The sequence below is a fragment of the Nesoenas mayeri genome (assembly GCF_963082525.1).
Source record: "Nesoenas mayeri genome assembly, chromosome: 28".
Taxonomy (NCBI): domain Eukaryota; kingdom Metazoa; phylum Chordata; class Aves; order Columbiformes; family Columbidae; genus Nesoenas; species Nesoenas mayeri.
The window spans coordinates 739402-749937 of NC_137558.1; the positions used below are offsets into that span (position 1 = coordinate 739402).

General features: G+C 65.5%; 2 protein-coding genes across 2 annotated transcripts; one reads left to right on the forward strand and one right to left on the reverse strand.

Annotated features, from left to right (window-relative positions):
• ASB8 (ankyrin repeat and SOCS box containing 8) lies at nt 1-3518 on the forward strand. The gene is made up of 3 exons (XM_080360476.1): nt 1-317; nt 1439-1543; nt 2381-3518. The coding sequence occupies exons 1-3, from the start codon at nt 201-203 to the stop codon at nt 3011-3013; spliced, it is 855 nt and encodes a 284-aa protein (XP_080216602.1). The 5' UTR covers nt 1-200; the 3' UTR covers nt 3014-3518.
• Nucleotides 3519-3746: 228 nt separating this feature from the next.
• On the reverse strand, nt 3747-10536 carry PFKM (phosphofructokinase, muscle; the record flags this gene model as incomplete). Its single annotated transcript, XM_080360497.1, has 22 exons — nt 10443-10536; nt 9778-9851; nt 9607-9684; nt 8600-8789; nt 7773-7938; nt 7630-7674; nt 7433-7541; nt 7267-7362; nt 7086-7178; nt 6877-7002; nt 6257-6321; nt 6112-6175; nt 5889-6035; nt 5572-5642; nt 5390-5477; nt 5152-5304; nt 4907-5071; nt 4746-4807; nt 4543-4654; nt 4357-4456; nt 3979-4084; nt 3747-3894 (listed from the first exon to the last, which is right to left on the reverse strand). Exons 1-22 carry the CDS (start codon nt 10531-10533, stop codon nt 3747-3749), a joined length of 2349 nt encoding a protein of 782 aa, XP_080216623.1. The 5' UTR covers nt 10534-10536.

Below are 10536 nucleotides of genomic sequence, written 5' to 3' on the forward strand. Positions count from 1 at the left end.
CCGGGTAGCGGCAGTTTCTGCCTCCCGCCGGGGCTGGGGCGGCCGCGCTGGGACCCCCGGGGGCCTCCCGACCCCCGGAACCCCCCCCGGGGCCTCCCCGACCCCCGGAACCCCCCTCGGGGCCTCCCGACCCCCCGGCGCTCGGTGCGGCCCGGGCGGCTGTTCCCGCCGGGGCATGCGGAGGCGGCGGCGGCCGCGCTATGTGGTACATCATGCAGAGCATCCAGAGCAAGTACTCGCTGTCCGAGCGCCTCATCCGCACCATCGCCGCCATTCGCTCCTTCCCGCGGGACAACGTGGAGGATCTGATCGGCAGGGTGGGTGAGCCGCGCCCTGCGGGGCGGCCGAGCGCTCGGGCAGGGAGCGGGGGTTTGAGGGGCGGGGGTCGGGCCGGGAGCCCGCGAGTGTCCCGGTGCTCAGGGCCGGTTCCATTCCAGCCGGGAGCCCGCGGGTGTCCCGGTGCTCAGGGCCGGTTCCATTCCAGCCGGGAGCCCGCGGGTGTCCCGGTGCTCAGGGCCGGTTCCATTCCAGCCGGGAGCCCGCGGGTGTCCCGGTGCTCAGGGCCGGTTCCATTCCAGCCGGGAGCCCGCGGGTGTCCCGGTGCTCAGGGCCGGTTCCACCCCTGTTTGGTGCCCGCGGGTGTCCCGGTGCCCAGGGCCGGTTCCACCTCTGTTTGGTGCCTGCGGGTGTCCCAGTGCTCAGGGCCGGTTCCACCCCAGCCGGTAGCCGGCGAGTGCCCCAGTGCTCAGGGCCGGTTCCACCCCAGCCAGGAGCCCGTGGTGCCCCAGTGCTCAGGGCCGGTTCCCCCCCCGTTTGGTGCCCGCGGGGCCGGGTGTCGCTCCCCCCTGTTTAGCCCCGTCAGGGTGAGGGTCCTGCGGCTGTGCCCGGTCTTGCGAGCGTCCCCTCGGCCGGGTCGTTCTGAGGGGCTGAGCCCGACTGACCTGGGCCCTGCTGAGCTATTTTGGGTGGCAAACATCTTAAACCCCCTGGGGGACGCCCCTTCGGAGCCCCGGGCGCCCCTCGGGGCCTCGCTGGCGGCGTTTGAGCAGCTGCCAGTTTATTTAACAGAGGCAAAGCGCCCCCAGCCCCCTGCTCAGTTCCCGCTGGTGGCCTCACAGCAGCCGTTCCCCAGGATCCCATGGGGACACCGAACCTCAGCACGGGTTATTCCGGCACCCCGAGTTATTCTGCCACCCCGGGGTCTTCCGGCGTCATTTAGTGACAGTTAATTAGTTAAGATCAAGCCTGGGAGCAGCAAAACAGACCGTCAAGCTCCACGCAACCACTGTTCTCAGCCTGAAAACAAACCCCGGGCGTTATGCCGGGTGTCTATTAATAAACCTTTCCTAATGATGTGAACCCGGGGCGCCGGGTGGGGGTGAGAAAGGGCGGCGATCGGGGTGGTTTTGCTAATCCTGGTTTCCCGGTGCTGTCGCAGGGCGCGGATGTGAACGGGATGCACGGGACCCTGAAGCCGCTGCACTGCGCCTGCATGGTGGCTGACACCGACTGCGTGGAGCTGCTGCTGCAGAAGGGGGCCGAGGTAAAGGCTTTTAGTTGAATATAAGATAAAATAAAAGGCCCTTTGGAGAAGGGGCCGGGAAGTCGGGGCTGGCGGTGGGTGAGGTTTGAGTGGGTGTTTTAGAGCGGTGCCGGTTTCGTGCCCCTCGCAGGGGCCGTGCGGAAGGTTTGTGGTCGCTGGGTGGAGCGAAGTGCTTGTGCGGGGATCTCGGGGTGCGTGTCCTCTGGCCGGGGGGGGAAGTTTTGCGGTGGGTGATCGAAAACCCACGTGTTGCCTTGTTTTTGACGCTGCTGCAGGTCGTAGCCACGCTGCCCCGTTGTGTGGTCGGGTAAGTTGAGATGGGGAAATAATGGTTTTGTGGAGCTTCCCCGAGCCCAGCAGCAGCGGCAGCACCTCAGTGAGCCCCGAATCATCGAATCACAGGATCGTTTTGGGTGGAAAAGCCTTTCAAGTTCATAGAGTCCAACCATAACCCAACCCTGTCATTAAAATGTCCCCAATAACCTCATCTGTTCACCCTCCAGGGATGGCGGCTCCAGCGTTGCCCTGGGCAGCCTGTTCAATGGCCCTTTGGGGAAGAAATCACCCCAAATTTCCACCCTCCCTCTCCTTCTCCTCCTTCCCCAGCTCCGTTTCCTCCTCTCAACTCGCTCCAGCACCTCAAGCTCTTTCTTGGCCTGAGGGTCCCAAAACTGCCCCCAGGATTCGCGGTTTGGCCTCCCCAGTGCCCAGCGCAGGGACGGTCACCACCCTGGGACCTTTTTGGCCGCCGTCACCAACACCCCGAGCTCCTTCTCCACCTTTCCAGCCACTCTTCCCCAACCCCGCGGCGTTTAACCCTTTCCCTCCCGTTCTCAGGTCAACGCCCTGGACGGCTACAACCGCACGGCCCTTCACTACGCGGCGGAGAAGGACGAGACGTGCGTGGAGATCCTGCTGGAGTACGGCGCCGACCCCAACGCGCCCGACGGCAACAAGGACACGCCGCTGCACTGGGCCGCCTTCAAGAACAACGCCGAGTGCGCGCGGTCGCTGCTGGAGAACGGCGCCCGCGTGAACGCCCGCGACTACAACGCCGACACGCCGCTCAGCTGGGCCGCCATGAAGGGCAACCTGGAGAGCGTCAGCGTCCTGCTCGACTTCGGCGCGGAGGTGCGGGTGACGAATCTGAAAGGCCAGACGCCCATCTCGCGCCTGGTGGCGTTGCTGGTGCGGGGCCTGGGGACGGAGCGTGAGGATTCCTGCTTCGAGCTCCTGCACCGCGCCGCTGGGCATTTCGAGCTGCGGAAGAACGGCAGCATGCCCTGGGAGGTGACGCGGGATCCGCAGCTCTGCCAGAAGCTCACCCTGCTCTGCTCGGCGCCCGCCACGCTGCAGACGCTGTCCCGGTACGCCGTGCGCCGCAGCCTGGGCGTGCAGTTCCTGCCCGAGGCCGTGGAGCAGCTGCCCTTGCCCGCCAGCCTCAAGGAATACGTCCTGCTCCTCAGCTGAGCCGCACGACTGGGTGCCGGGGCTCTGGGTGCCAGGGCTCTGGGTGCCGGGGCTCTGGGTGCCGGCGTTCTGCTGCTTTTCCTCACCGCCTCCTCGCCTTCCGGCGGCACCGGCAGTGAGCGCGATGTGTCGATTGGTGGCCGGCGGTGCCGATCCCCCTCCCCGGTCGCGGTTTCCGTCCCAGCGGCTCCACGTCGTCTCTCTGCCCACACCGCCCGCTCGGCGGCTCCTCCACGCGCCCCCCCCTCGATTTTTGGCCTCGTGAGATGAACTATCTCAATTAATAGCAAATTATATCCCTGCTGTTGGATTAACTTGGGGGTTTTTTTCCCTTTTTTCTCCTTTTTGCATTCGGGTGCAGGAGGAACAGGGCAAATCTCCCTTTGGGGCGGGAAATGAAGGCGTTGTGAGCCCTGCAGAACCCATGGGGACGCGTTTGCCGCCGCGAGCGAGCGGTGAATTTATTGAAGCATCTTCACTCTGAATTTTTAAGGCTAAAGCGCTGCCCGAGGGGCTCTACCCCAACCCCTCACCCCCAGCCCACCGCAGCGCTCGGGGAACCGCTTTGCTCTTTAAAAAGCCCATAACATAAAACCCTTAAACCACCCCCAAACTTCCCCCGAGGAAACGCTTTGTTTTGGGAAAACGGCCTTTTCCCCGCGGCGGTGCTGCCCGGCGGCGCGAGCCGAAGCGGGGAGCGCTTGGTTTTGGGGTTCCCCGAGGCGCCGGCGCCTCAGATGTTGGACTCGAGCGAGATCCTCTTGCGCGTGATGTGCTCCAGATGTGCCTTCTCCGACGTGTCCAGCTCGATGTTGTACTTGGCCAAGATTTTGAGGATGGGGCGAAGCTTCAGCCACCACTGCTCCTTGGGGAGCCGGTGCCTGGGGGGACAAAGCGCCGCGTGGCTTGGGGGGTCGACTCCGGGCCCCCTTGGTGTATTTTGGGGTGCTGGGGGGGATACCTACTCGAAATCCGTCTGCTCCTTGAGCTCGGCGAGGGGCTGGAAGACGAGGCTGCGCTTGCGCATGCCCAGCAGACAGGCCGAGTCGGCCGTGTTGGCGAAGATCCGACCTGTGGGGGGCAAACTCAATGCTTTTGGGGCCCCCCGGGAGGAGAGAGAACCCCCCTCCAAAATCTGCAGGGGGCCCTTTGCGTTGGTGGGAGGGGAGAGCACCCCACAGCACCCCCGAAAGCCCTTTGTGTTGAGATACCAGAGCAGCGTGCGCCTTGGGGGGCTTGGTTTAGGGATTTCATGCCCCACGTGGATGTGGGGAGGGGGTGGGGGGGTCTGTGAATTTGGGAACAAGGCAGGGCCCCCCCGGCCCCGCCGGCGCGGCACCCACCGTGCCGGGAGCACTCCTTGATCTTCCCGGTGATCCAGGCCACCGCCTTGGCGCCCATCTTGGTGCCGAAATTCCTGTCGAAGGGGGTCGGGGTGCCGCCCTGCGCCCGGAAAACCACCCAGTGAGCAAAGGGGGGGTTAACCCCTTGTTGGGGGGGGTCTCCCCCTTCCCTGGGGGGGCCCGCACCTGCTGCATGTGCCCCAGCACGTTCTTGCGGCAGTCGAAGATGCCCTTGCCCTCCTCCGAGTAGAGGTTGTAGATGAAGTCGGTGGTGTAGTTCTCGTTGCAGCGCTCGTTCCTGCGCGGGGGGGCGGAATTTGGGCTTGCGGGGGGGGTGACACGAGCATGACGGGTCTCAGCAACCCCCCCATCACGATTTGGGGACGTACCTGAGCACCAGCCCCCTCTTCACCGTCGTCTTCATCTTCTCGGTTAAATGCTCCACGTTGACCTACGAGGAGCACAAAATGAGAATAAATGTGGCTCCCGTTCCCCCTCCAGGGGGGGAAACGGGGTGTGGGGGGCACAGGGTGTTGGGGGGACCCCAAACCTGCAGATCGTGGATGTTGAAATGCTCCTCGTAGATGTAGGCGGCGTCGGCGCCGCCCGCCAGCCCCGCCATGGTGGCCAAGTAGCCGCAGAAGCCGCCCATGGTCTCGATGATGAAGACGCGGCGCTTGGTCCCGGCCGCCGACTGCTTGATGCGGTCGCAGGTCTGCGGCGGCGGGAGAATCGGGGTGAAAAAGGGGGATTTAGGTTAACGGGAGAGGGGGCGTGAGCGGGGAGGGGGCGCACCGTGGTGATGGTGTTGAGCGCGGTGTCGGCGCCGATGCTGAAGTCGGAGCCGGGGACGTTGTTGGAGACGGTGGCGGGGATGATGCAGAGCGGGATGCAGAGCTCCTCGAACTTGGCTCTGCCCTCCACCAGCTCCAGGCTGCCTGTGAAGGCCTGGGGGGGCGCGGGGGGGTGGGCACGGGCAGGGGGGTGTGGGCAGCTGCCTGTCCCCCCCCGCGCCGCCGCCTCCCCTTGTCACCTCAAAGCCGCCGATGATGATGAGCCCGTGGATGCCGAAGCTGTTGATGTTGCTGCTGATTTCCTCAAAGTATTTCTTGGGCAAAGTCCTGGGGGGGGGGAATCTCCGTGGCTGAGCCCGCCCGGGGTGGGGGGCTTGTCCTGAGGACCCCCCCGGGGTGTTCCCTCGGGGGGAAGTGTCACCTCTTTGTCCCCAGTTTGGATCCTCCCAGCCCGGTCCAGGGGCCGACGCGATCCCAGCCGATCTCTTCTATCTGGAGGGGAAACAGCGAGTTGAGGGGGGGACACACAAGGGGGTTTTGGGGTGCACTGGCCTCGCTGTGGTTATAGCATAGCAATATGGGGGTGACCCAGTGCCCCCCACATTGTGGGGGTGGCAGGATGAGCCTGTCACCTCTCAGCAGGGCCGTAAAGGGGGTCGATCACCCCCAACCCTCACAGGGCTGCAGCTGCTGCCTTTTGGGGCCCATACACCCCCTTTTCCCACCGGGGGGTCTCACCATGCCGTAGGCGAGCCCCTCGAAGCCGTCGTGCACCGCCAGCATGCGGTGGCCGTGGATGAGCCCGATGCGCACGGTGGAGCGCACGGCCGCGTTCATGCCGGCGGCCGGGGCGCCCACGTTGAGCACGGCCAGCGTGTAACCGCTCTGCGGGGGCGGGAAGGAGGTTCGGGGGGCTGTGGGGCACACGGGGGTCCCCGTCGCCCCCTCCCCGCTGCCGTACCTTGGTGGAGGGAGGGCGGATGTGCGCCAGCAGCTTATAGACGTTCCAGTTGTTTTGGAAGCTCCTGCAAAGGGGAGGAGGGTGTGGGGGTCCCGGGGGCGCCGGGGCAGCCACGGGCCCAGCGGGGACAGGGCGGGACGCTCACCGGCCCCGCAGCTTCAGGGCGTCGTCGAAGCGTCCCTCGTTCATCGCCGTCGTCACGTCTTTGGTCTGCGGGGAGCAAAGAGGGGGGTTGTGCCCAGATTGGGGGGTTCGCGCCGCGGCGCTTGGGTTTGCACCGAGATTGCTGGGTTTGCACCGCGCTCGTTGGGTTTGCACTGCACCCATTGGGTTTGCACCACGCTGGTTGGGTTTACACGGCACCCATTGGGTTTACACCGCGCTGGTTGGGTTTACACGGCACCCATTGGGTTTGCACTGCGCTGGTTGGGTTTACACCGCACCCACTGGGTTTACACCGCACCCATTGGGTTTACACCGCGCTGGTTGGGTTTACACGGCACCCATTGGGTTTGCACCGCGCTGGGCAGGTCTACACTGCGCCACTTGGGTTTGCACCGTCCTGGTTGGGTTTGCACCATCCCGGTTGGGTTTGCACCGTCCCGGTTGGGTTTGCACTGTCCTGGTCTGGTTTGCCCAGGGCCGGTTGGGTTTGGTTTGCCCTGTCCCGGTCTGGTCTGGTTTGCCCCGTGCTGATCTGGTTTGCCCTGTCCCGGTCTGGTTCGCCCCGCGCCGCGGCTGCTCGCGGGTCCCGTCCCCACTCACCACCTGCACGCACTCCATGAGCGGCAGCCGCACCGCCTGGTTCCCCGACAGGCTGACGACGCACGCGGGCGTCTCTGGGGTCCCCTCCAGCAGCGCCATGACGGCTTCAACCCCCATCCGGCTGCCCTGGGGACGGCAACGGGGACGGTGACGACGGCGTCACCCCCGGGCCCCTCTCGGCGCGGTGGGGACGGGGCGGCGCTCCCTACCAGGATGCGGTCGAAGGCGGAGGGCGTCCCGCCGCGCTGGACGTGGCCCAGGATGGTGACACGCGTGTCGTATCCCAACCGCTTCACCACCAGCTGCAAGACAGGGGCACGCCTGGGTCCCCTGCGGCGGGGACGGCAAGGGGACAGGGACAGAAGCGGGGCGCCCCCCCTCCCCGCTCACGGTTTTGATGTCCTCGGAGGTGATGGCTTTGCCGTGCTTGTCGATGGCGCCCTCGGCCACGATGATGATGTTCAGCCTCGAGCCGCCCAGGCGGGTCTGGGGGAACACCGGGAGGTGACAACGGGGACGGGGACGGCGACAAAGCGCCCGCCGGAGCCCGTCCCACCTCCGTCAGCCGCCGGCACAGATGGTCCTCCCAGTTGTCCTCGGGGGGGGACTCGGGGATGAAAACCCAGTCGGCGCCGCAGGCCAGGGCGGTGATGAGCGCCAGGTAGCTGGAAACGGGTGAAAAATGCGCTGTTTTGGGGTTTTCTCCCTATTTGTTCATGAGGAGCCGCGTGTGCGCGGTGCCGCCCGACGTACCCGCAGTGCCGCCCCATCACTTCCAGCACGAACGTCCGCTGGTGGCTGCGGGAGACACGAGCGTCACCGCGACGAGCCCGAGCGGGGGACGCGCGAGTCCCTGCCGAGCGGCGCGGGGGCGGCGCCGGCACCGTCACCGTCACCTCTGCGCCGTGGTGGTGATGGCGTCCACGATCTCCATGATGCGGTGCAGCGCCGAGTCGGTGCCGATGGTCATGTCGGTGCCGCAGAAGTCGTTGTCAATGGAACCCACCATCCCCACGATGTTCAGGTGACTCGACTGCTTCGCCTCCTCCGCCGTGATCCCCCCTGCCGCGGGTGGCCCCCCCTTGGTTTTGCGTGTGTCCCCCCCCCCCAAAAACCACCCAAACACCGGCACAAACCCCCGGTGTGCGGCAAAAATGCCCATTTTTGCCTCCAAGCCTCCTTGTTGTGTTCTGCACCCCATCTGGGTTCAAACACCCCGGGTTTGGCACAAACCCCGGATTCGGCTGCATCCCCCTCTGATTTTGGTACATCCCCCCCCCCCCCCCGATTTTGGTACAACCCTCATGATTTTGATGCAACCCCCCTGATTTTGCCACAACCCCCCATGATTTTGGTACAACCCCCTGATTTTAGCACAATCCCCCATGATTTTGGTACAACCCCCTGATTTTGGTACAAACCCCTGATTTTGCCCTAACCCCCCATGATTTTGATGCCAACCTCCCAATTTTACCACAAACCCCCTTGATTTTCACAAACCCCCCAATTTTCGCCCAAATCCCCCGATTTTCCCCCAAACCCCCTGATTTCCCCACAGACCCCCCAACTTTCACACACCCCCCTGATTTCACACAACCCCAACTTGTTTCCATCACAACCCCCCAATTTCGGTACAGCCGCCCCAGATCTTGCCCCGAACCCCCCGATTTCACCCCAAACCCCCCTCTTTCCTCCTCCTGGGGGTGGGGGGCCGCGCACGTACCCCCTTTGAGCAGCTCCCCCAGGAGGCTGCTCCACTCGGCGCGGAAGGTGTCGGCGCCGGTGAGGCTGCCGTCGCCGCCGATCACGCACAGGTTGGTGATGCCGCGCTTCACCAGGTTGCGGGCGGCTTTCAGGCGCCCCTCCCGCGTGCGGAAATCCTGGCAGCGCGCGCTGCCGATCACCGTCCCCCCCTGCGGGACCCCCGCCGTGTCACCGGGTCCCCATTGGGTCCCCATCAGCTCCCCATTGGGTCCCCATTGGCTCCCCATTGGGTCTCCATTGGGTCCCCATCGGCTCCCCATTGGGTCCTCATTGGATCCCCATCAGATCCCCATCAGGTCCCCATCGGGTCCCCATTGGGTCCCCATGGGGTCCCCATCGGGTCCCCCTCAGCTCCCCATTGGGTCCCCATCAGCTCCCCATTCCCCATTGGGTCCCCATCAGGTCCCCATTGGGTCCCCATTGGCTCCCCATTGGGTCCCCATCAGCTCCCCATCAGGTCCCCATGAGGTCCCCATCAGCTCCCCATGGGGTCCCCATCGGCTCCCCATCGGCTCCCCATCAGGTCCCTATCAGGTCCTCATTGGGTCCCCATCGGCTCCCCATTGGGTCCCCATCAGGTCCCCATCGGCTCCCCATTGGATCCCCATTGGATCCCCATTGTGTCCCCATCAGCTCCCCATCGGGTCCCCATCGGCTCCCCATCGGCTCCCCATTGGATCCCCATTGGGTCCCCATCAGCTCCCCATCAGGTCCCCATTGACTCCCCATTGGGTCCCCATCAGGTCCCCATCAGCTCCCCATCAGGTCCCCATTGGGTCCCCATCGCACCCCGTGTCCATCTCTCCCCCCCCCCCCACCCCGCGTCCGTCTGTCCGTCCCTGCCCCCTCATCCCGGCTCCGGTTTCGGGTTATTTTCAGGCTTGACCCCGGCGCCGGGGGGGTTGGGGGGTTGGGGGGTTGGGTTACAGCCGATGTGCCCCCCCCCGTGGTGGCGGCCGCGCTCACCAGCTGCAGCATCATGGACACGCTCTCCCATGTGGCCTCCTTGATGTTGTCCCCGCCGTCCACCAGCCCCTGGTAGCCCTGGATGGGGGGGGGGGACACAAAGGGTTGAGGGGGGGGTTGGGGAAATGGGGGGGTGGGGAATTTGGGGTGTTCGGGGGGGGCGGCACCCACCTCATGCACAAAATAGACCTTGGCGCCGGTGTAGATGCCGACGCGCACCACGGCGCGCACCGCCGCGTTCATGCCTGCGGAGGGGGGGCCGTCACCTCGGGGACCCCCCACCCTGGGGATGGGGACCCCCCCACCCTGGGGACCCCCCAGAATCCATCACACTCCCCCCCAGCGCCCGCTCGCCTCCCCCCTCCCCCAGGTCCCCCCCCTAGTCCCGCAGCTGCCGGGTTATTTTTGCCCCGGTGACATTTACCGGCAACCGCGTGACACCGGGTGACAAGTGGGGGGGCGGGGGGGGGTTAAGCAGAGACCCCCATGGGCTGTATTACCCCCCCCCCCAAAAAAAAAAAGGGTCCCCCCCATCACTCTGGTGCCACAGTAAACTTTGGGCTGAATCCCTGCGGTTTTGGGCAACCCCAACACTTTCTCCGTGCGCTGCCATCCCCTTCACCGCCCCCCCAATCTTGTCACCCGGATTCCCCCCCTTGCACCCCAAATGTCCCCTTAACTCTGCCCCGTGTCATTGTCACCCCCCCAAGGTCACCAAACACCCGCAGCCTGGAGAAACCCCCCAAAGTCCCGTTTTCGCCTGGTTTCTCCCCAGAACAGCACCCGCTCGCCCCGCGGGTCCCCCCCAGGGTTTGGGGTGACGGGGCGTCCCTTACCCTGGGCGTCCCCCCCCGAGGTGAGGACGGCGATGGCTTTGCCGGCGCCCATGTTCTCGGTGTGGCCGTGTCCCACCGGCCGCTGCGCCATCTT

Coding starts and splice junctions, on each gene's coding strand:
- ASB8 (XM_080360476.1), top strand. CDS start 201: ATGTGGTACATCATGCAGAGCATCCAGAGCAAGTACTCGCTGTCCGAG. Junction 318..1,438: donor TGGAGGATCTGATCGGCAGG/GTGGGTGAGCCG, acceptor GTGCTGTCGCAG/GGCGCGGATGTGAACGGGAT. Junction 1,544..2,380: donor TGCTGCAGAAGGGGGCCGAG/GTAAAGGCTTTT, acceptor TCCCGTTCTCAG/GTCAACGCCCTGGACGGCTA.